We start from the raw sequence: 25,810 nt of genomic DNA on the forward strand, positions 1-25,810 counted from the left end.
CGACCTCCTCTGATTTCTTTTTCTCCTTCTCCTTTCCTTTGCTTTTCATCTTCTCTTTCTTCTTGCTTTTGGCCTTTTTCTTTTTTTCTTTCTTGTTCTCCTCATTGTCTCCCGCACCTTGTCTGGAGGAGCCACTGGCTGGAGTGTCTCGTCCAGAGCTCTTGCTCTGACCCCTCATCTGTATTTACAACAAGCAAACAAACATATGAATTTATAAAGTGCATATTTTAATGATGCATACTATTGATTAGGGCTGCACGAAGAACTGAAGGTAATTTCTATGCGCATTTTCCAGTAAAGTCAGTTATGTAATCAGTATTATATCTCTAGCACCTGCTTTCAGATGGAGCAGTAATCATCCTGTCATAGGCTGTTTCTCAATTCCAAGAATGCTGAGAACTGTTCTTGTGAAGACCGTTCTTGCCAAATTACCTTGGAAGAATGAACTTGGGAAACCGCGAGAACAGAGAACACGTCCTGTGAGAAATTAGATGCTGCATTCTTCCTGATGGTCATGTGATCTTACGCGTTTTTAACAGCAAATTATTGTTTATCCCATTTTCACAATATATATTATGCATAAAGACCTTACAAATATATGTTGTGCAATACAGATAAAACTAATTTTGATACAAATTTCAACAAATAAACAACCTTATTGTGTTTATGCCTTTATTAAGATTTCATGTTAATGTTTCCTTTCACCGTCTCATTTAGGGAAACTCCAAAATGGTCTTGAGTTTTGGAACTGAACTTTGGCAGTTGATGATGACATTACACGAGAACACGAGGATGCAAGAACGATGAGGAACGCATATTGAGAAACAGTCATTTTGACAGTTGTTTGCATGATTTGTGTTGCTGCTATATCTGAAAGCATGTAAAAAGACAAGATTTATAACATATATTGGCTACAAACTCACTTTATACATTAAATTGAGTGTTTAAAATAAATAATTCTGTAGTTCTCTCTTAATTAGTCATCAACAATAATCAGTTAAAGAGCCCATATTATGGGTTTTTGAAAATGACCTTCCATGCAGTGTGTAACAGCTCAAAGTGAAGTGAAATATCCAGCTAAGGCTTAAATCTGAAAGTGCACCGTGTTTAAAACTATTGATTCATCTTTAAAAGAGCCGACTCATAGTCGTTAGAATGTAACGAGTCTTTAGCTCAAGCTCCGCCCATTTATTGCACAGCGTAGACACGGCAAAATTGAAACCCCAGCAACGCCCACAAACACTGTAGAAAGAAAAAGAGGAAGACAAACACTGTAGCAGATCCCGGTTGAATCAAGGTCGCATAGACACTGTGCTCTGAAGTGTGAGGGAAAGTTAGTGTTATTTTCTCTACCTAAAGACGAGGCTGTGAAGAGTCAGTGGTTGAAGTTTATTTTTGCAAAATACCTCAGAATTATAGCGCCAGCCTTATGCTATGTTCACGTCATTTTTCTGACGAGTGCTTCAGCAATCTACACAGCTACAACGGGGGATTCGTTAGCCGTTTTTTAAAGGAAGGATCAGAAAAGACTACTGATGTATCGGACTTTGTCAGAGCTTGACAGGAACTTTACAGTACAAAGTTCATGGATTAGTTTCTTCCTCCATTTCACTAGTGTATGTAACTTAAGTGCGATTAAAATGGTTGCCTCCTTGTCTTCTCTAGCTTGCAAAATATGTATTCAATTTTGTTTTGCTACTTGTAACCGCTTGTACTGTATCTGGTTAACTCTTTATATTCTCATATCGCATCTAAAACCAGGTTGAAAATGCAGTGCATGCTGCTTGTTTACAGATTTAAATGCATTTGTGAGCTCACGATCTTCTGCCGTTTGTCGTTGCTATGAACACCGTCAGCTGTTCCTACACACTTGCGGTGATCAAGCTTCCAAATAGTTCAGCTTTTGCCGCTGTGTGGATTAATAATGAATGTGTGTCATGATTAAGAATAGAGCAATATGCTGGTATTAAACTGCATTGCTTTAATGTACTCCAGCATTGGCCTCACACACTCTGACTACTTCAAAATTGTTGATAAACCGTGGTGGGCATTTCTTTCCGTCTCACGGTGAAAGCAGTTGACCAATCACAACAGACTGGGTCATTGGACCAATCGCGTAAAAGAGAGGTTTGGGAACAAATAAATCTCTGTACGAATCATATGTGAGTCGTTGGAATAATTAGGTAAAAATAAATGCATATTATAAGACAATGAAAGTGTTTTTTTGACCTTGCATGCATATCAGACTGTCGTTGGAGACCCCCAAAACCAAAATATGACCCTTTTATAATGCATAATAGGGGCTCTTTAAATCTTGTCTCTTCTTTGCAGTGTATTTGCAGTTTCTGCACGAGAGCATCCTCTGGCCTTTTGAATGTATTTACTACTGAACAGAGCCATGTTTACCTGACAAGATGTGCATGAGAATCGCAGCTTTTGCTTAATAGTTATCTCGAATAAAATTTGATTAAATGTGCAGCCCTACTATCAATGCAGGAAATATGAAATCATATTTACTATTATCTATAAAGAGGCTGTTTTCATTATGACTCGTGATACTTCAAGTTCTTTAGCCAATGCATTTTGCCTAATTACTTTACACACCCACCTTTTTTAGTGGCCTAATTTTAGTGGGAGCATAACTAAATAAATAGGAAAAAATATATATATTTCCATTCGCATTTATATTATATAATCTGCACTAATTTATATACCCGCTTAGAAGTGCCAGAACATAAAGCCAACTGGCTGGCAGATTTCAATATTCACAGAGTATGTACATTAAAACTGTCATATCTAGTGTGGCCTATATCTTGGTTGGAGTCAGGGAGATATAAACGATCTCTTCACAGATATTTTTTCCCACCTAATCTGCCTTGGAGCATCAAAAAGTTGCTCACATTATCATAATCAGAGGGGGGAAAAATGGATAACTGGACAGAGAGAGGAGGAGGAAGAAAAAGATAAGGACTGAATGAAAAAAAAAAAACTGAAAAAAGAGGCTTGGGTAACTGAGGAACCTGCTGACACAACCATCTGTTACTGGCTATCCACTGTGGGGCACGGTATGTGTGTGTGTGTGTGTGTATGGCGATCAATCGTTGCTGCATTATGTGTCTGTGCTCTGAGGTTTGTCAGATGGCGATGGCGGTGGCGGTGGCAGTGCTGGGAGCAGATGTACGTTTACCAGGCTGTCTCGGAGAGCGTGTTAAAAGAGAGATGAGAAGACGTGCAAAAAAGCATCAGTCTTTCATAAGCCTCACAGCGACCGTCTTACTAACCCTCCACTTGTAGCTCAGGGGAAGGTCCGACAGCCCTGAACACTGTGATTTATTGACGGTTAGTTGAATCTTACAGGACAAAATATGACAAGGGAACAGACGAAGAAATTAGAGAGAAGACACAAGAGACTGAAAGAAAGTTTACAATTGTTGGTCATCCATTAAGTTTCTTTTTAAGGTAAAGTGATTAATATTTCACTAGACATAACTGTTTTGGGGTGGAACTACCAAATGATTTAAATTTACCATCTGTTTAATAAACCAGCTGATGTTCAATAAACAGTTTTACACATGAGCCAGATTTCTTAGTGAATATAAACATACAACACACTAGTCCAATTTGTGAACAACTTTCTCTAAGAAACTTTTCATTTGACAACATTTACAATAATTATAGATACACATTACAAGCAGTGGTTTATAAACAGAGGGCCCCATATGATGTTTAACATTATTATTATATAACTAAGAATTAAATAAGACGGCGAGGCAGTAGGTAGTGCTGTCGCCTCACAGCAAGGTTGCTGGTTCGAGCCTCGGCTGGGTCAGTTGGCGTTTCTGTGTGGAGTTTGCATGTTCTCCCCGTGTTCGCGTGGGTTTCCTCAGGGTGCTTCGGTTTCTCCCACAAGTCCAAAGACATGTGGTACAGGTGAAATGGGTAAGCTAAATTGTTCGTAGTGTATGTGTTTGAAGAAGTGTGTATGGGTGTTTCCTAGTGATGGGATGCGGCTGGAAGGGCATCCGCTGCGTAAAACATATGCTGGATAAGTTGGCGGTTCATTCCGCTGTGGCGACCCCAGATTAATAAAGAGACTAAGCCGAAAAGAAAATGAATAAATTAATGTATTAAATAAGATTAAACTAATATCATATGATTAAGCTTGCTTACATAGCTTACACAGGGCCTTTGTATAGTGTCTTGGGATAAATGGGGAGCACTGGAGCCAATAAGATGGAGAACCACTGTTGAATTGTTTTTCTATTCAAATCAAGTTTTATCTGCATTGTGCTTTTCACAATAATCATCATTCCAAAGCAGCTTTACAAAATGTGCAAATTGGAATATAACAAACAAAATCATAAAGATTTAAGGTGTTGAGCAGAGTTGGGTGTAACGTGTGCCACAGCAACACATTACTGTATTCTAATTACATTTTTGGGCAACGTATTACATTTTAAATTTGTGTAATTTGATTACAGTTACTGAAGTCAATGTAATTGTGTTACAAATATAATTTTTAGAAGAAAAAATGCTTCTTTTAAATATTGCTTTCCGCTGCAGTGTCAGTTAATAAGCATGCACTTTTAAATTGCTGGAGAATGTGTGAAGTGCTGGAGTGGTTGCTTCTTTAATTGGAAATACAGACATTACTTTGATTTCATTGAGCATAAAAACAAAAATATTGCTGTGGAATTCAGTCCATGTCCAATCTCTAAAGACCTTTCAAATTATTTTAATTCGACCAGCAACTCGCTCAAGCACTAGAATAGAAAGCATTCTTAGACAATATTCGTTGTCAAGTACACTGGCACCCAAAAAAACGGCGGTCCTTACACAAGATAAATGATTTTTTTTGTGCAGGATCAGGAGTGAAGGTACAGTATCTTCTGAATGTGATGAGAAGTGTAGTTGCTTATGGGGCCGTTCACATAGTATGTCTTTTGAACGCAGCTTGCACACACATATTCGGAGTGCATATTGTGCGCACTCGAGTTTTCCAAAATGAAAAATGAAAATCGCGAGTCACGCAAGAACATCTGATCGATCAGCTTCATGGTTTATATAGAATATATACACATTTCGGTAGACTAATTACCTTAGACAAACACAGAACACTCAAACACTGCAGTGCTTTTACATACAATGGATGTCAATGGCTACAGGTATCCAGTTTTCATCATGTCTTGTGTCTAAAAAAAAGACAAACAGGTTTGCAACAAGTGAATGATGAGAGCATTTTAAGTTTTGGCCGAACTATCTTTTTCAAGTCTTTTGAATATGTCAAGCTGCTGTGTTAAACCCATTGTAATGTTTCTCAGTGAACATTAAATGACTGAAATAGCTGCAGGTTTTTTGGTAGTTTTATAGGTATATTTTATATGTTTTCTTCAAAGTAAAGTAATTAGTAATCTGATTACTTTTTACAGTAATTAGTCATGTAATCAGATTACAATATACCAGTAGTAATCAGCAATTTGTAATCTATTACTTTTTAAAGTAACTTCCAAACACTGGTGTTGAGAAAGATTTAAGGTAGACAGTTCAGCAATCAAACAGATTCACATTTAACCGGCAATAATACAATATATCATGTACTAAAAAGGTGCTATTTATGCATATAATACATTTTCAATACAGCAATTTGAACAACATGATAATCAAGCACATTTTGTGTATTGTGTATTGCTTAAGAGCTTGTGCTGTCCCTAAAGTCCCTGTAAGGTTGGCATAATCTTTTAACATCTCGTTAAGTTTCCAAAAAAGACTGGAAAATACCGCAAGGTCTTTTGCAAGAACTGTTTTAAATGTATCACTGAAATGACCTCATTATTTGGCTATGCACTGCATTGCCTTCTTGTTGAATGGAACCGTTTAGGATTCAAAGTCATAAGACAGAACTGGAACCAAAATCTGGAACTGGAACTAAATTCTTCATGAGTCACTTCCTCAACTGTCATTGAGTACTTGAATGAGGCACTAACCCAGAATACCTCAGGTTAGGGTTTACTTTTAACTAATAACTGTGGCACTGGCCTGCAATGTGTAAAAAACTGACCTTGCTTTGATTTGGTTGTCATATATTCATATATTACATTCCATATGGCTCTAAACCAGTTCCACCTTGGAGGACAGAGATACTCTAAATAAAACAATAAGAACAGCATGCAAAACTGCATCTGAACCTCGCCTACACAAACTTCAACTATCGGGTTCGAGGACAAGTCTGTGCTTCCGAGGCTTAGTCCAAGGCCAACAGCAGCATCCGTTTCCCCACGGCCTGGTTTCTACACAAACAAACGCCGATCCACTGTTTAAACTAGCATTGAAGCAGGCGGCTCGGTAATGACTGTATAGCCGCCCTATTATTCAGAGACACAGAGGAACCTCAAAGGCCCGCTCCAGCTCCCACTTCTCTAATATGCATCAGAAAACTCTTTTGTTCGGACCAGCGCAAAGACTTATTGTAAATATCAATCCGCGGAACACAATGCCGAACGCTGGGAGGAAAAAAAATGGTGAGAAAGGATAAAGGAAAAAAGAGAGATATTCCCCATCATGCTCAAGTCTCAATATGAAAACGCTTTAAAAGAGCAAGGCTTGAGGACTTAGAGAGCAGTACCTATGCTCTGAAAGCCTTACATAATAAAGCTATAATGACACAGCTTTGAGCTCAGTGAAATAATGAAAACTATTTCAAAGGGAAATAAATCCCTTCCTTAAACGCCTCACTGTTTATCATCCTCACTGATGTACAGGCTTTGATATTTATATGGTTTGTTCTGCATAAGAGAATGCTTCTTAGTAGACTGCATCCTTATGATTATTTCTTTAGGACAGTGGTTGAAAATCAAGGCAACTGGAATTTACAGGTATACATTATCTATATTCAGTATAGCGATGAGGCAAATCTTAACAAACTTTTCAGTGTGAGGAAAAAAAATTGCCAGCCAAAGCATAGGCTCTAAAAAGGTGTCATGAGGTATTTAGTTGCCATTAGGGCGAAGAAATACTTTGTGTTGTGACACATTCCTTCATTACTATTATTAAAACTGTGTATGACTTAAGTGTGTCCCATAGTGAATTGTTAGTTGGTTTGGGTCGGATGGGATGGCTTTTGTTGCCCTTGCGCATTGAGAAGTCCAGAGCTTCCATCACTCTGTTGATGCTTTGTGGTCTGTTCCCCTTGAACCACTTGTTTGTAAATTCTCACCACTGCTGACCGGGAGCAACCCACAAGCCTGGCCATTTCAGAAATACTCTGATCCAGGCGGCTTGTCATAACAATTTAGGCCTTGTCAAAGTCGCTCAGATCTTCATTCCTGGCCATTTTTCAGCAGACAACACAGTAAACTACTCAGACATTAGGGTGTTTTGGGGCCTGGAGAAGTTCTGACATGCTCTGACATTTAAATCAGCCATAAAAGGAGGTGTACACAATATTCACTTCACATTTGACTGGTCAATGTTTTGGCTCTTCTACTGTCTAAATTTCTTTGGTACATTTGTCATGACTACTGTAATCTCAGTGTTTTTTAACCTAAAGTTCCTTTCAAACTAATTTTGGTAATTTTGCAGCTATATTTGGATGTTTTAAGCTAATATTTATATGCAAAAACTATTCTAAAAACGACCTACCCAATTCTCATTTATGACATACCCAATTCTCATTTATTTAGATACTTTCAGTTACGGAACTTTATCCATAAGCAGTTTTCTAATTTTCCCATTGTACCAAATAAAAGTATACTTGATGATATACTCGATCTTCATACCTCTTCAAAAGGGGTTATTTATTTTTGTTTTACTATTATTAACGCAAAACAGTCCCTCTCAACACATGTACTGAGGGCTTTTTGGGAGGAGGAACTGAATTTAACAATAAAAGAAAATATCTGGGATTTAATCTTGCATGAATACATTCATCATCAATAAACGCTAGCCATAGTCTCATTCAATTCAAGGTTATGCACAGAATACACTGGTCTAGGACTAAACTGAACAAAATTTTCCCTGATCTTGACCCAACTTGCCTTCGATGTACAACCGAACCAGCCACACTGTTACAGTACATACTTTCTAATCTTGTTTGAAACTGTCTGTTTTTGGGAGGAAAATCTTCAGGTGTTTTTCTGCAGTTTTTTCATTGTCAATAGACCCAAACCCTTTTAAAGCACTGTTTGGAAAACCTGCCAGAATATGTTGAATTTAATTCATTATAGGCAGATAGTGTAGCCTTTGCAACCTTACTGGCCAGACGACTTATTCTTATGAATTGGAAGTCAGCAGCTCCCGCTTCGTATCAGCAATGGGTTTTTGATTTCTTACATGCTCTTCAAATGAAAAAGATTCGGTTCGCAATAAAACAAAAGCCAGAACAGTTCCAGAAAGCCTGGAACCCTTTTCTAATTTTTTTAAGGAGACAACTATATCTTAATTGCCTTTTTTTCCCTTTCTTTTCTTTTGTTTGTACTATTTATTTATTTATTTATTTATTTATTTATTTATTTATTTATTTATTTATTTATTTATTTATTTATTTATTTATTTATTCTTTTGTTTGATTTTTATTATTCTTATTTTGTTATCTTATGTTTGTATATCTTTGTGTATAAATGTGGTATTTTACCTTTTATTTATATATTTATTTAGTGTATAATTATGTTTTCCTGATATTTTTTTGCTTGGTGAATCGTATAAGTGCATATATCTATATGATGCATATTTTATTGTCTGACCTAAGATGAACCTAATAAATAAATAAAAAAATTAAAAATTTCAAATCAACAACAAAATCTGACATATCACTGTGCCGTTCATTTATTATTGTAGTGTTTAAAAAAATAAACATATCTCAGACTGGGCCAGTCCATGTGCATGTGCAGTCCTAAGTGCACATCTTCCTACATGCTGCAAATATGTGATAATCTTTTCCAATAGCTGATTTGCTATTTTATTTAACTTGAATGAGAACTTGAACGTGATGAATGCCCTTTGTGGCCTATCTATAGTCTTAGGTTTATTATTTAATGTTTAAATACACTGAGTAAATCAATCCTTCAAAATCCAAGTATTATATAGAGATATAAATAAAAAAAAATCTGTTTATTTGGACATGTCAATATCTGCATCTACTACAATATTACAATATATCTAAATAGCTAATTATTCAAACTTAAGAATATCTGTCTAAAGTATTGGTAGACTCATCAAAACCTGGTCTACCTCACCCCTGTGGTCCATCAGTCTGTAACTGGCCATTTTTTGCCAGCACTTGCTACTATGTATGCAATATGTGGGCTGCCGATGGATGTGCTGTCTGAAGTGGAGGGTATCACCATTGTGCCCTTGAGCGGGACACTTAACCCCAGGTTGCTCCAGGGGGATTTGTCTGTGTAAGAAGCCAATGGTTCATGCCATTCAGTGGCAGCACTGTGTGAATGTCACACAAGCAAACCCCGCCATAAATAAAGAATCTTAACTAAGCTGTTAGAGGGAAAGTTCACCAGGAAATTAGCTTTTTTTCATCATTTACTCAAATAAACAGATGCTCCAATTCTGTTTTAGTTATATTTTTACTATTGGGCAAAATATCACTTCAAAAAAAAAAAAAAAAAAAAAAAAAAAAAAACTTTTTATATGAGGGCACACGGATAAACAATTAAGCATGCAATTATAAGTTTTCAGAAAATTGAGGGAAATATTTATTAGACACTAACAGCTCAACTGTGACAATACTTGATTAAAAAACACGCTTAACTGCACTAAATGTATGCTTGTATTGTCCTTAAAACCTTAAATACAAAATTTATTAACTAAACACAATGAAACTAATGTTCAATTTAGGGTTGTCACGATACTGGAATCAGGATACTCGGTATCAATCGATACTGAAATTTTAAAAACGTCCATTTGCCACTAAAATTTGAGCGCTGTTGAGCACGTTCTTAAACAGCGCTGATTTGACATTGTGTTCACATGCTCAACAGAAATGACTGTGATTGGCCGTGAAGGTCATCAGTTCACTAAACTCACCGCTGTTTACTCAGTGTAACCACAGATACAGGAACATAGGAGCATCACGGGAGTCCTGTCAATCACCTGGTCTATAAGCTGACTTACAAGTGATCTGCTGATGAATTGCAGCTTTAAAAGGCTCCAGTGTCCCTGTATCTGTGTATACACTCAGTAAACAGCGGTGAGTTTGGTGAACTAATGACCTTCACGGCCAATCACAGTCATTTCTGTTGAATGTGAACCCAACCCGATATTTAAGAACGTGCTCAACAGCGATCAAATGTTAGCAGGGGGTGGACGTTTTTAAAATCTCAGTACTGATTGGTCTCAAATTCCATTATCATGACAAATCTATTGTCAATTAGATTTTTATGTTTCATGCAGTATATTATGTTTCATGTTTAATACAACTGAAAGAAATGCACTTTGACATGTTGATTAAAGGGCCGATCACACCGAAACAATGTTTCCAAAACATTTCCAGGCCTGGAAAATGCCTGGTCAAAATTGCATGACTTTTCCAGGTTTTACATGATCGTATGAACCCTGCCATTAGTTAATGTAAGTTAATATATTTACTAACATGAGCAAACTAGTAATACATTATGGTACTTATTCATGTTTGTTAATGTTAGTTAATGTTATTAAAATTAAATAATAGTTCATGTTTACTCACAGTGCATTAACTAATGTTAACAAGCGCAACTTTGGATTTTAATAATACATTAGTTATTGTTGGACTATGATTAATAAATGCCTTACAAGATTATTCATACTTAGCTAATGTTAGTAAATACATTAACAAACCTTAACTAATAAACCATTATTATATTATTATAATATTAACACTATTATTATAAGTGTTACCCATGCATGTACTGTATACAATCACATATACAGACACATAGTGGTTAGTCACAACATGATATTCAAACTGTTCTTTGAACACATGCAGATTATCATCCCACAACAGGGACAGTAATGAGAAGCGAGAGGAACACTTTGTGCCTAATTACTGTCCTCAGTAATTAGCAATAAGCTGCTGCTGTTTTCTTGACCAGCAGATCTGTGTGTGTGCGCTGTGCACCAGTAAGTGTATGTGTGGCATCTCCACATCATGGTAAACAGCAGATGTAATCACACGTCGACAAGCAAATGAGAAAATAACCTGATAATTTGCGCTAATGAGTTTGTTTTGAGGCTGCGAACTCAGAACTAGGTCATTCCACATCTAAGTTTGAAATTTCAGAGCGAGTCTTACAACAGAAAGATCTAGTTTTATCTTGGTTTCCATAAACAGGAAAGTGGAATAGTGAAATGAGATGTGTGCGTGGCTGTGTGCATGAGACGTGATCTTAAGTCTTCAGCTGTGCCGTATCTGTTGGCGCTGACCATAATGAAGAACCCCTCTCCTCTCTCACACTCTCTCCTTCTTTCGCCACATGTCTGTAGTCTGTCGTCTCACGGAAGGGCCAATTAGGCCGGTGTGTGGGAAGAGGAAGCACATGACAGGGACAAAGCCAAACACTTTACTCTCAATTACTCTCTCTCAACAGCCACACTCTGACTTCACTCGCACACATACACACTCACTACCAATACTGATGTAGCACCTGAGTCTCATCATGTTCAGATAGACACTTACTGGAGGCGATAGGGATCAAAGGGAAAATAGCAACTTTTTATTATTATTATTATTATTATTATTATTATTATTATTATTATTATCCAATCACATTACCATTTATAAGTTTTTTTTTTTTTTTTTAATGAATGATTTTATTCAAGCTTAGTTTAAATCTCCTTGGTGCAATTCATTCTGGCATGGTGTAGCTTCACACACATTTAACAAGTACGACACGCTTAACACAATAAACACCAATACTTAACATCCAGTACACCAACAAAAACAAAAAAATAAATAAATACATAAAAAAATAACAATAATAATAAAAATCTATTTAAAAATAAATAATTAATTAAATAAATAAATAAATAAATAATAATAATCCATCGATTAACTAAATTTATTATGTAATCGAATTGCTTCAGGCACAAAAGTAAATTTATAATGATTTGTAAAACATCTTATTGGCCTTAGACGTTGCCTGAGGGGCATTCACTCAGAATATTTGTTTAAGGGGTGTAGATATTACCCCGTCATCTCTATTGCTCAAAACATCTATTGCTCTAATTCAAAACATCGGCCACTCCATCTTTAAAAGTTTTCAAAGTCATCTTGATAACATAAACACTGCTGTCACCTCAATAGAAGCCCCGCCACGGCTTTTATTTGATTGGAGAATGAAAAAGGACGCAACTGATGTAGCTATCTACTACTATTTTACGTGCCATCCTCAACACCTGCTGTTTGTAATAGGATGCAATACTTCGCTGAGGAACTGTTAACATTTTTGAGCACAAATTAACAATGAGGAAACCAGCAAAGAAAGGAAAAAGGACAAACTACTTTCAAAAAACAAATTATAAAAGGTCTTAAGAATAGCTCTCTAAACATTAAATGAGCTGAGAAGGAGGATGATTTAAAGTTTGAGATCAATCCATCCAATTATGCTAAAGCTGATATAAGTTACAATGATAATAAATTCAATTAATAGTCCACTTGAACATTCTCAGTTCCATTGGACTTACAATTTATAGCTTTGTTACTGAGCAAAACCTAATTTTAGTTTTATTCTTTAAATCTCTGATTGCATTTCTTCCAAACTCAAAATAAAATGCATAAATCATGCATGCTTATATGAATTTTTAGACAACATGGTACTGATGTTTTAACTTCAGCTGATTAAAAAAAAAGTACAATATTTGACGAAATAACCCAGATTTTCAATTACAACAAATCTGAAATAACTGTAATCAAACATTTATTGAATAAAACAAATATATGCATTTTTCTCAAACATACATAACTATCCACTATCCAGAGAACTTGAACATTATCTGAAAATTGTTTCTTGAGAAATTATCTTGTTTTATATATATATACATATACATATACATATACATATACATATATACATACAAAAAAGGTTCAAATGCAATATACAGTTGAAATCAGAATTATTAGCCCCCTGTGATTTTTTTTTTTCTTTTTTAAATATTTCCCCAAATTATGTTTAACAGAGCAAGGAAATTTTCACAGTATATCTGATAATATTTTTTTCTTGTGGAAAAAAGTCTTATTTGTTTTATTTAGGCTAGAATAAAAGCATTTTAAAAAATTTTGAACAACATTTTAAGGACAAAATTATTAGCCCCTTTAAGCTATATTTTTTCCGATAGTCTGCAGAACAAACCATTATTATTTAATAACTTGCCTAATTACCCTATCCTGCCTAGTTAATAAACCTAGTTAAGCCTTTAAATGTTACTTTAAGCGGTATAGAAGTGTCTTGAAAAATATCTAGTAAAATATTGTCATCATGGCAAAGATAAAATAAATTAGTTATTAGAAATGAGTTATTAAAACTATTATGTTTAGAAACGTGTTGAAAAAATCTGCTCTCCATTAAACAGAAATTGGTGACAACAGGGGGGCTAAAAAAATTCTGACTTCATCTGTATATATATTGGAAATTACACTTGATTAAATGCATTTTTAAATATATTTCAGTATGGTAAATGTAAAACATTTATATAAAAACATTTATTTATAACCATATTTAAAAAAAAAATCAGTTTTACTGCATCTTAAAACTGTATTAATTAATTGATTTTTTACTGTATTTTTAGACAAATCCTACCAACCTAACAGTATTAGTTTCTGATGGTATGGTAACCTTGGGTATCATGGTATAATTTCACGGTATTAAAGTATTGGAATTACTGCTCTAAAAAAAATTCTAAGTAAAAAATAAAATAAAAAATCCCCTCATTGAACAATATGGATTTGTATTTGACATTTGTAAACATGTCAGGCTAAATAATTAAAATAAATAATTTACTTCTGCTAATTCTGTTTCAAAAACGCAGATTTCTTTACAACATATAAAAAAACCCTTACATATACCTTAGGAATAGTATAAGAGAAAATGTAAATAAAATAATAGAAAAAACAAAAAAAAAAAAAAAAACGGTTTTAAAACCTTGACTTTTCCAAACAGTGGTTAAACCTTGAATCATCCCATGCCTAAACTTAACTACTTGCTTTTAGTCTCTCCTTTTGCTAAAAACAGTCATATTCTAGTTTTCTGAGACTGCTTTTCATTACTGGGCCAGAAATAAAAGCTGTGGCTTAAAGTAAAATGTATATGAGTTTCTGCTCACCGTCATCGTCCTCTGGCGGTCCGTCGTATGATTTGTCGATTGCTGCACGGAAGCTCTCGTTGCAGCCCCGCCCTCTCACTATATGTGGGCGGGGCCTGTGGAAGGGCAGCAGCTCATTCTTTTTGGCCTCGGTCATTGCAGTCTGTAGACTCTCTAGTGAGCTGGACTTCTTCAGGCCTAACGTGGGGCCCAACACCACCCCACCGCTCACTGACAAAATAAAAATAATAAAATAATTCAATAGCAATTCAGTAGTTACAGTGCTTGCCAAAAATCTTCACAACTTGTCAATGAATTCAGAGCAGATTAGAAGTTCTGATTTCATATAAACTTATTTACACTACAGTTTTGGGTGCATTGTTTTTGATTATTCTTCATTTGATACCTGAAGTTTGAAAATACTACATATGAATATATGTAGAAAATATGAAGCTTACAAATTGCACATATAAAACTAATTTCCTTTTTTAATTGTTGTTCTTTTCCACTAAAATATCTTAACATTAAACGAACATGTATTTATTTGAGAAAAAAATAGAAAAACAAATTAACTCTTGTGTTATAAAGAAGTGCTTACATTAAATTAGTTCTCAAAACTAAATCAGTCAAAAGGTCAGAAAACGGGTTAATTTAACCAACAAATCCTCTATTATAAATGTTACAGTTTGTTTTGCTTCATTTTGCTTAAATGTATCTTGATTAAAGAACGGTTTAATTTTTGTTCTGGAAAGCATGAAAACACCAAGGATTAATTCTGTAGGGTTAGTGTATATAAAACGTACAACTTCAGTAACTTCAGTAAAGGTACACTCTAAAAAACGTTGAGTTATGTATTTTAACAAATGGTTGAGTTAAAAATATTTAGTGCTTTGTTGGGTTATTTTAATCTTTATTGGGTTATTTATTAATAACTCAACCAGTTGGGTTAAATATCTGGTGCTTTGTTGAGTTGTTTTAACCTTTATTGGGTTATTTATTAATAACTCAACCAGTTGGGTTAAATATTTGACGCTTGTGTTGGGTTATTTGTAACCTTTATTGGGTTATTAGTTTAATAACTCAACCAGTTGGGTTAAATATTTGGTGCTTGTGTTGTGTTATTTTCCAACCTGTATTGGGTTATGTATTTAATAACTCAACCATTTGGGTTTAAAGTTTAGAATTTCAACAGTCAACTGATTTAACTGACACAGAACAGCTGGATTATTATGTGTATGTAATGTTGTTTTTGCATTCTAAAGTTTATTTCAGCTCTAATGTTGTATAGTAATGTTGTTATTTTTTTTTTATCAAATTACCTCTCCGTGTCGTGTGTTTTATATCCGTTTCACCAGTACTCTTAAGTATTGATGATACAAATGCGCACTTCATAGCCGATCTAAATTAAACGGATAAAAACGCTTAAGTGTCTGGAAATTAAAATGTAATGGAAATAAAGCATTTTTAAAATATTTATGAAAACTGTATGTTATTTATTTACACAGCCATAATTATAAAAGTACTAGTAATAGTAATACCAGAATGGAAAAAAAATAACATTTGATCAAAATAACCCAATGCATTAAATTGTATAACCCAATGCATAAAATAACCCATAGTTGAGAAGGTGCTATACTAACCTAGTTGGGTTATACTGTATGTTGGGGTATTTTAATTATACTACAGTTAATAATGTTAAATTATTTCATTCTGTTATGGATAAAGAGCACAAAAATGTTACACAAAAAGTATTAAATGCAAATATTGTGAAAAAATATTAAATAAATGGACACTGACTTGCCCTACACTGTAAAAGCCAAAAAGTTAAGGTAACTCAAACTGTTTGAAGAAACCGATTGCAACAAAACCTTTAAGTTCAAAAACTAATCCTAATGAGTACTGTGAACTTCATCCATTTGAGTAAACGAAGCAATCTGAGCAAAGTAAAACCCAATAAATGAAGAGAACTCAAACTACTTGAGTACTGTAAAACCCAATAATTCAAGGCAACTCAAACCGTTTGAGGAAACTGATTGCTACAAACCTAAAACCTTAAAAAACTAATCTATATGAGTACTGTGAACTTACCTCATTTTTAAGTTGAAGTGATGAGGTATTTAATTAACTCATTACCTTCAACAATGAGTTCAAAACTCTTTTTAAATGAGTAGAATTAAGTTTCAGTACATTTTGAGTTTTTGATTCATTTCAATTGATAAAGTGGCTGTTGGGTTTTACAGTGTATCTACACATTCCCCCATTTCCAGGGATTTAATAAAACAAACCATACTCATATTGATGATGGTGGACGCCTTCTATGTATGATTAGTATTTTCTTCCTAGTTTTTAATCTGTTACTAACTAAAATAACCAGTGATCCCCCCCCCCCCCCCAACCCCCCCCGCCCTCCTTTTGTTTCATTTATTTTATATCTTCTTCTTACCTTTATTGCATTGTTTTTTGTTTATGTTGTTATTCTTTCAAACTGAAAACAAATATGTAAATATGATTGTGATGAAGGGCTGTGCGATTAATCAAAATCGAATCGCAATTTGAAATATTGTGATTAGCTAATCACAAGATGCTGTGATATGAAATATATATGTATTAAATATTATTTCCCCCACCCAGAGCAAATATGTGACTGAACTATGCAGAAAGCCCACAATAAAAACAAACAGGGAAACGCGACCCATTTATATCAAAGAAAAACAGCTTGTCGGTAATATGGGAATATTTTGGTTATGGAATATTAAGTCACAGACACTGAATAAAAACAGGTTATTCGTAAGAGCTGTTGCAGAATTGTTGCCACAGCACAAGGAAATACAACAACCAGCACCTAAAAAAGCACCACAGGCGGCTATGAGCGTCTTGCTAAAAGGTCAACTAAACGTATTTCTAGTAACATTCAATCCAGTAGCTAGCAAAAGCAAAGTACAATTTCAGAGTTGTTTGCAGCTGTTACACCATATGTAAAAAGGAGATAAGGAGATAACTAATGCCATAACTCACTACAGTTACTCCAGAGAAAAATAATGTTTAATTTCTGAATATTTATAAATAAATTTGAACAGTTGGAGTTGGAGTTAGTTAGTATCTTTTCAGTTCTTCTTTTTTTTAAGCTAACACTCACTGCGTTTTAGCAGTAAGAAGCTACGATGCAGATTATTGAGCTGAAGCTTGACTACAAAATTAAATCGCAAATCAAATCGAAATTACAATATCTGTATAAAAAATTGCAATTAGATATTTTTTCCCAAATCTCACAGCTCTATTGTGATGTATTATATTGTCACATTTTTGTTACATCATGTAAATATTGTACCCTTTGTACAGAATGAAGCATCTATTCTTGAAGACAAGTTTGGCCAAAAAAAAAAAATAAAATAATAATAATAAATAAAAAAAATAACAATAAATAAATAAATAAATACAAATAAAATAAAATAAAAAAAACGTTCTAAAAATAGCCCGAAATAGGTGAAATCCGCAAAGTAGTCAGCTTTATTTTTTTCAATTATTATAGATGTTTTAAGGCTGTAAACCCCCTCACTACACTCTTTATACACTTTTCTCAGACAGGCATTAACATTTTTACATGTTTCTCTCTTGTTTAAACATCCATGTAACTTCTACCTTCCTTTAGCATGTCCAGAAGTCCAACTGTTTGTGCGATGGTTAGCATTTTCCCCTGTCTTTTGGGTGCTATAGCAGGTGCCTTTAGCGGTGCCAAACGTTTCGTCGGCATTGTGGGGTTTGTTGGGGAGAAAACTTGCAAACATACAGTACAGCACCTCAGAGTCACACCGCTAGCGTTAAAGATTTATGTAAATTTGGCAAGCTGAACGCATTCTGTACTGAACAGGTGACAAGGCACAGAGGAGATTGATTGACAATGGTCTACAGCCAATCAGGACGCAAAACACAATAACCGTGTTTCCACTATCGCGCCTAAAGCGAGCGAGCATGGGCGAGCCAAGGCCAGTCGCGTTTCCACTGTCAAAGGCCAAAGCGTGGCTTTCTCGGGGCCAGCAGCCGGCCTGTTTCGGCCCACCGTATACTTAGGGCAAAAGAGGGCCAGCTGGGGCTTCGGGACGGAGTGAAAGAAGAGGCAGACTTTGCCTGAGTCTGGTAAAGATGGCTTGTCGTCATTACACTAGTTTTGCGATCGCACACGAGTACATGCGCAAAACAAATAAATAAGGGAAAGAAAACATATAGCCTTACAGGCTGGGGTCTTTTTGCTTATGATTGCCCTTATGTTTCCCTTTTAAATGTAAGACTGTTGCATCAAATAATAAAGTTTTAATTTATAAGTGATATTTCTTTGCTGCGTCCTGCTTAATGTTTCAATAACGCATAATCATCTTTACCCCATATTAAAGACACAGCAGCCAGTAAAGGTTGTCGAGAGTTTTTGTCAAGTTTAAAAGGTGTGTTTGTGTGTGATAAAAGCGCGTTAGATGCCTGCGTGTGTGAGAAACCAGGCAAAAAAGCGCTCGTTTCACAGTTCAGTTGATGCCGCGAGCGGCTTTTTTCCTTTTTTTTTTAATTTATTTTGGAGATAAAACAATATGAACACAACAGAAAAATATAAAACTTTACAAATCACATGTCCACTTTTGTAGGCTCAAAACAATAGTGTCATATCTAGATAAAATAGCCTAAGCTATATCGAAATAATTGAAAGATTTACAAATATCGGATATAATAAAATCACATTAAATAAATAAACCAATATAAAACAAACAAAAGCTAGCTATAACAATTTAGGTCAAACTGTTTTAAAGCCATATTAGCCTAAACTTTCATTTTATAAAGGCCTATCTGAAATTTTATTTTGATATTTTCTAAAAACAATAAACACCAGAGGAGGTTTGAAATATTATTTAAAACGTATTTGGATACGATGATATTAATCAAATCGAGCAAATAGAGCATTTTTTGGGGTGAGTGAAAGCAGAAATTATTAGTGAAAAGCTGCTGAGCACAACGAAATATAGGCTACATTTTATTACTTGCTCTTAAGTGCTGAAACACTTAACACTGTCCTTTACTTAAGATCACCGAATAATATGCAACATCCTTAAATAAAAGGGAATTACCTATGAAGTGTCAGATAGCCTAGGAAAAAATTTATATTAGGTCTCTCCGGAGCATTTGGGCTGACAGCGTCTATCAAAACGAGGATGTAATAAAATACATTTCATTCTGAGTTATTACTAGAGAATTTCTGTGGTGTTATATTATGGATGCGTGTGCTCACTGCTCCCTCCTTTAGTGGCGAGACCACTCGATGCATGATGACAACAGTCAGTCGGCGAGTAAATGAATATAATGAATGAAAACACACAGGCCTGTGCGTGCAGACCTATAATGTAATGCTGTACAGTAACATGTCAATTGTTTGTTTGTGACGTTGATTTGGGGGATGTTCTGGGGGCGGGGTTTGCACGACGCGCTGCAAGCTAATAGCCCAACAGTGGAAACGCGACATGATTTCGGCCTCACTGCTCAACCTCCCAGGCGATTAGCCCGGTTCTATAAAAACCCGGCTCGCACTGGCTCGAGAGTGGAAATGCGGCTACTGTGCTTTAAAAAAAAATAAATAAATAAAAAGTGGACTGCATTATGGCGAGGGACCACTGTAATTAAAACAAATAATTAAAATGAATAAATAAATGAATGAAACAACTATTTTTTGTTTTCCCAACCAACCAAGCACGGACATGTAAATCTAGTTCTTGCACTTTCCGAAACACTCTATCATTTGCTTCTGTGCTAATCAAACAGGGTGGCTCGGTAGAGAAAACCAGTGCACTTCCTTGAGGCATTCTAGGAAAAAGACAAAGCAAAATGGTAATAACGTCTGAAGTGAAAAAGGTGAATCTAAGACAACAAATGTATGTTTGCGAGTATGTGTGTGATTGTAAACTCTCTCTCTCTGCTCTAATGAAAATGACTTTTTAAACATGCGTCTCCACGAGAAATGATGGATGAGAGCTCAATCCCAACACTCGTTTCTCCATCAATCAAAAGCACCATCTCTCTATCTCTCCTGCATTCCTCCATCCTTCCTCTCATCGACCCTACCTTCTCCAAACATCTCCTACACCCAGAATCATTAGCTAAAATGCTGTGGCTCCCAAAATGCATTCATGAATCAGGAAATCATGGTATCGACAGGTGGTGCGGCTCGCTGGAATTCCAATCAGCCTGGCCTGCTGCCGCCACCGGCCCCCTCTTTTGTTTGTCTAATGGTCATTTAAATGAAAGTGGAAGTGGGATCAGTCCTTTAATCTGTGCGGCCTCCAAACAGCCAGCGAAGGCCAGACGAGATGAGCCCAGACTTGCACGCTTCTGCTCTCAGGATTATGACACTGGAGAAATTTATGCACATATCATTTGGGAAGTGGGACAGAAGGTAGGAGAAGGTAGACTGAGTCTCTTTGTAACATGACAACAGATGCTGTATCTTGAAGTTTTGAAAATTAAAAAAAAAATAAGACTAAGGGTGCTTTCATACCCTACTTTTGTTTCGGAACCTGGAACTTTTGCCCCTTTAGCTTGGTTTATTTGGGCATAAATGAAACCCGCAATTGCCCTCTGATCCATGCCAAAACAATCAGTCCAAGACTAGCTAAATGGGGTGATCTTGGATCGGTTGAAACAAGCTCTAGAGCAGTTAGGTTATAGTAAGAAAGCAATATGACTAAAGCAAAACTAACAAACCAGGCTATATCACAGTGCATTATGGATATGTAATATAGGCAAGTATACACTCACTTGTCACTTTATTAGGTACACCTGTCCAACTACTTGTTAACGCAAATTTCAAATCTGCCAATCAAATGGCAGCAACTCAATGCATTTAGTCTTGTAGACATGGTCAAGTCGAGCTGCTGCAGTTCAAATCGAGCATCAGAATGGGGAAGAAAGGTGATTTAAGTGATTTTGAACATGGCATGGTTGTTGGTGCCAGACAGGCTTGTCTGAGTATTTTAGAAACTGCTGGACTACTGGGATTTACACGCACAACCGTCTGTAAGGTTTACAGAGAATGGTCCGAAAAAGATAAAATATCCAGTGAGCAGCAGTTCTGTGGGCGCAATGCCTTGTTAATGCCAGAGGTCATAGGAGAATGGCCAGACTGGTTCGAGCTGATAAAACGGCAACAGTAACTCGAATAACTACTCGTTACAACTGAGATGTGCAGAAGAGCATCTCTGAACGCACAACACGTCCAACCTTGAGGCGGATGGGCTACAGCAGCAGAAGACCACACTGGGTGCCACTCCTGTAAGCTAAGAACAGGAAACTGAGGCTACAACTCACACAGGCTCACCAAAGTTGGACAATAAAAGATTGGATAAATGTTGCCTGGTCTGATGAGTCCCGATTTCTGCTGTGACATTCGAATGGTAGGGTGAGAATTTGGCGTCAACAAGATGAAAGCATGGATCCATCCTGCCTTGTATCAATGGTTCAGGCTGGTGGTGGTGGTGTAATGGTGTGGGGGATACTTTCTTGGCACACTTTGGGCCTATTAGTACCAACTGAGCATCGTGTCACTGCCACAGCCTGCCTGAGTATTGTTGCTGACTGTGTCCATGTCCTGTTTTTGCATTTGTCTCATTTCTCATCATCATAAATTAAAATAACGGCTTATGACAGCTGAGCGGAATCATGAAAAATAAACCAAACTTACACCAAGAACAAAAAGCAACATTATAACAATTGTAATCCCTGTTTTGGATCAAAACAGTTGATCTACAGATGTGAAAGCACCCTAAAACAATTTAAAAATGACATTAATGACTTTTGCATTACCATTCAAAAGTTTGGAGTTCCAACTCTTCTGCTCAGTAGGTTATATTGAAAAATATAAATAGTTTTTTATTAAATGTGGATTAAATTTAAATGTATTCCTGCGATTTAAATCTTAATTATCAGCATCATTACGCCAGTCTTCAGTGTAACATGATCCTTCAGAAACCATTTTAACATGATGAGTTGACAGACAAAAAAAAAACTGTTATTTTGTGTGTGTGTGTGTGTGCTTATGTGTACATGTGTGTGTGGAAACTGTGATACAGAACCATTCAAAAGTACCATGAAAATTAACTTTTATTCATCAAATGTCAGATTACATTGTGTTAAAATGTTAAGAATTAAATTAAACCTATTTAAACTTTCATTTCCTCAAAGAATCCCCCAAAGTAAAAGTTACCACAGGTACACAGTTTCCTATTGAACGTGGTTTAACATATAATTTATACCTGTGATTAAAAGCTGAATTTTAAAAAAGGTAAAGGTACCACAGTTCCACAAAATTATGAAGCAGGAAATTAAACACTGATCATTTAAAAGATCATTGAGCTCAATTTGCATAACAATATCTCCAATCACTCATTTTTTTTACAGGGCTCTGCTGGTGGCGCGAGTTCATAAAACACGTCTTTACACTGTTAAATACCAGGCTACATGCCTAACAACTTCAGACACAAAGTTGTGGTTTAAGAACAAGTTTCACTGATCAAGGGCTAATCCAGAAACTACTCTTAAATTAGACTTTAAAGCACACAGTGGTGGTGGAGGATCACAGGGAAATGTTCATTAGCAGCGGTCAGAGCGTCAGTAGAGAAGAAGTCTGTGAGCTCAAGACACTCGGTGCAGGCCTGGATTTGCGTGAGAGGAGGTTTATAAATAGCAGGCCGCTCATGTACCAGCCAGCGTGACTGAAATGTTCTCAGTACGAGCACAGTTCGTGTCACAAACGTAATTACTTCTGTCCCACGGCCTGCTGATGGAATTAAGCAGCTTTTGAGAGGTCTGCTCTCTCGAGGTCTCCAAAACTCTTTTGGTTCAGTAGAGAGAGTCTAAATGTGTGTCTCGGGATACCAAAATGCTTTAATCAGACTCATGTACATTTGGGACAGGCTATTAAATTAAACACCCTCACCTGATTTAGGAAGAAGTCAGATGAGAGTTTGGACTTTAATGTCATCCTAGCTGCATCCCAAATCACATGCATTATTCTACGCCATTTTGTAGTATAAATTGTGTAATAAGTGCGTTCACACTGAAAACTCAAAAAATAATTAGTGCACTTTAATTACCCGGATGATGCACTCATTCAGCCAATAAAATGAAGTGTGGAATGATGGACACTTCACAAACTCAACGACCGCAGCTTTGCTCACGTAGCGGAAGGGGCGGAGCTATCGGACGCACATGTTGGATAACTTTATTTTGGATGGTGAAAGCAAAATTCTTCTACGGGCGTGATTATAGCGCCTCCCGATGGTGAATGCAGTTATACTCATGGCAAGTATTACTTGATAGTTTGGTCATTTATTTCATTGATTTGGCAACCGTCAAACGTCATCAGGGAAATGGTTTGAATTTCCTCATAGTAAAAAAACATTTGGGACGACACATACATATACTATGCTGTTGAGTGTGTAAGTGCATAAGTACATAGTGCATGAGTGCATAGTGTGCCATTTGAGCTCTTGTCTCATAAAACAAAAAGAGAGCCTCTATAGGGTTGAATCCCAGTACATACTATCCCACTCGACGCCAAAAATTGTTTCCTGTCAAATGTACACAGCTAGGAAAATATGCTTGCTGCTTGGAGCACTATTTTTAGTATCCAAATGAATGTCCTTGCTACAATGAAAGTGTGTGTTTTGGTGACACTTCACACACAAATGTGCTTAAGGTCAATTGTGCTAAAAAAGTGAAACAAGTGTTGAAAAAGCTTTGCAATAACAAATTTTGCCTGCACAATATCACAAAGTAATACTGTTAAGTCAGGACAAACTAAACCAAAGTGAAAGAACTAGCGATGATGATAACTGATTGTGTTGTTGCCCTGTTTTGTTGTCCAGTCTGGATCAAAAAGTTGCACATGAGCACAATAAATGAAAGACAGCCGAACCGTGCCCAATCGTGTTTGACCCTCTAATCCCAGTCCGTTTGGCAAGTGTGAGCACTGTGCTGGGGTCTTGTAGTGGACACATGTAGAGTAAGTGCAAAGCACATCAAGTGATGTGATGTCACTTTTAAGGAACTGTTGCATATGGATTCAGAGCTCATTCTGTCAATGAACGGGAACTGTCATAGTTTATCAAAGGTGCAAACTGCTCAGCAGACCTTCTAATACTTGCAGCATGATGACCTGAAAATGTATGAGCATCAAAAGGAGATGATCCATTCAGTAATATATTTGGCTGTGGGTCAATGAGTCCCAAAACAATGCACAACCATATAACTAAAACAATGTCCATTGTACTGAGCAAGAGCACTTGTCTTTCTGATTTCTACCAATGCCAAGTTCAGATTGCATGATTTTAGCTCTGATTTTGACTCGCCGATAGGTTTTGTGAAATCGTCGACAAATGCCTGAAATCACAGGCAAATCGGTGCTTGTTCACGTGAGCGACAATCATACAGTATGAACTACCAAGGACGTGATATGAGAGAATCGCAGATGAGTCGCCGACGCCCGTGAGATATTTGGTATGCTAAATATGTGGAGCTGTCAGCGATTCAAATCATGCTGTGTGAAATGTGTTCTGATTGAAAATAACATCGGCGATCACCTACAGCCAATGAGAGAGCAGCATTCACTAGTACAGGTACCTGCAGGCCAGCGAAGGCTGTGGGAGAAGTTAAAAGCATTCATTTTTAGTTTATTTGGACCCAAGGAATAAAGGAAAAACTAGTGGAAATTTGGCAGGAACACTGTGTCTGTTTGACGTGTCATCTGATCAATATCACAATCAGGTCGAAGAGTAAAAAAAAAAAAGATTGTTAATTCTCTTCAAAAGAGATTGTTAATTCTCTTCAAAAGCCAGGTGAGCAACACAAGTTTCTAAAGCTAAAGCCTTCTTTTTCCATTATGTAGTTAATAATGAAAGATGCATTACGTGACCTCGCGTTGTTTTCATGTCACTTTTCGCATTTGTTTGGTTGTGAGACGAAGTTTGGACAAAAGTTGTCTGTGATTCTTCCAATTTTAAAGTCATGCAGTGTGAACTCTCCTGTCGCCGATCCAGCCTACAGTGTAAACACAGCACCGACAGAATGATACCGCAGAAAGTCATGCAGTGTGAAAACATCCGTGACACGACTACTTTGAAAATCATGCAGTCTGAACTCGGCATAGGGGTGTTTTCACACCTAGACTTTTGGAACCTTTTCAGAACCTGGCGTGTTTCCCCAGTTAGCATATTTCGTTTAGGCTATGTGAATGCAGAAATCGCTCTCGGATCCGTACCAAAACAATCGGCCTGAGATCGCCTGAATAAGGTGGTTTCAGCAAGATTGAAACGAACTCTGAAGTGGATCGATTGTAGTGAGAAAGCGATACAATCCAACGAACCAGGCTATTATGACAGTGTTTTATGGATAATAGGCATATATGGCTATATGAAAAGAGAATGATGAGTAGGGCGGGATGTCATTCCTACCGGTAAATGTGCGTTTCATGTCAAACATGAAAGTGAAAGCATGCTGA

The 25,810-nt window shown here is 36.3% G+C and overlaps 1 protein-coding gene across 1 annotated transcript in view; it reads right to left on the reverse strand.

Annotated features, from left to right (window-relative positions):
- Positions 1–25,810, reverse strand: part of pard3bb (par-3 family cell polarity regulator beta b) — a 641,621-nt gene that overhangs the window by 262,492 nt on the left and 353,319 nt on the right. Inside the window, exon 17 of the mRNA XM_056465228.1 lies at positions 14,305–14,514. Within this exon, the coding sequence (XP_056321203.1) occupies positions 14,305–14,514 (210 nt within the window). The remainder of the gene's footprint in view (positions 1–14,304; positions 14,515–25,810) is intronic.

Source organism: Danio aesculapii, chromosome 9 (assembly GCF_903798145.1).
Source record: "Danio aesculapii chromosome 9, fDanAes4.1, whole genome shotgun sequence".
NCBI lineage: Eukaryota > Metazoa > Chordata > Actinopteri > Cypriniformes > Danionidae > Danio > Danio aesculapii.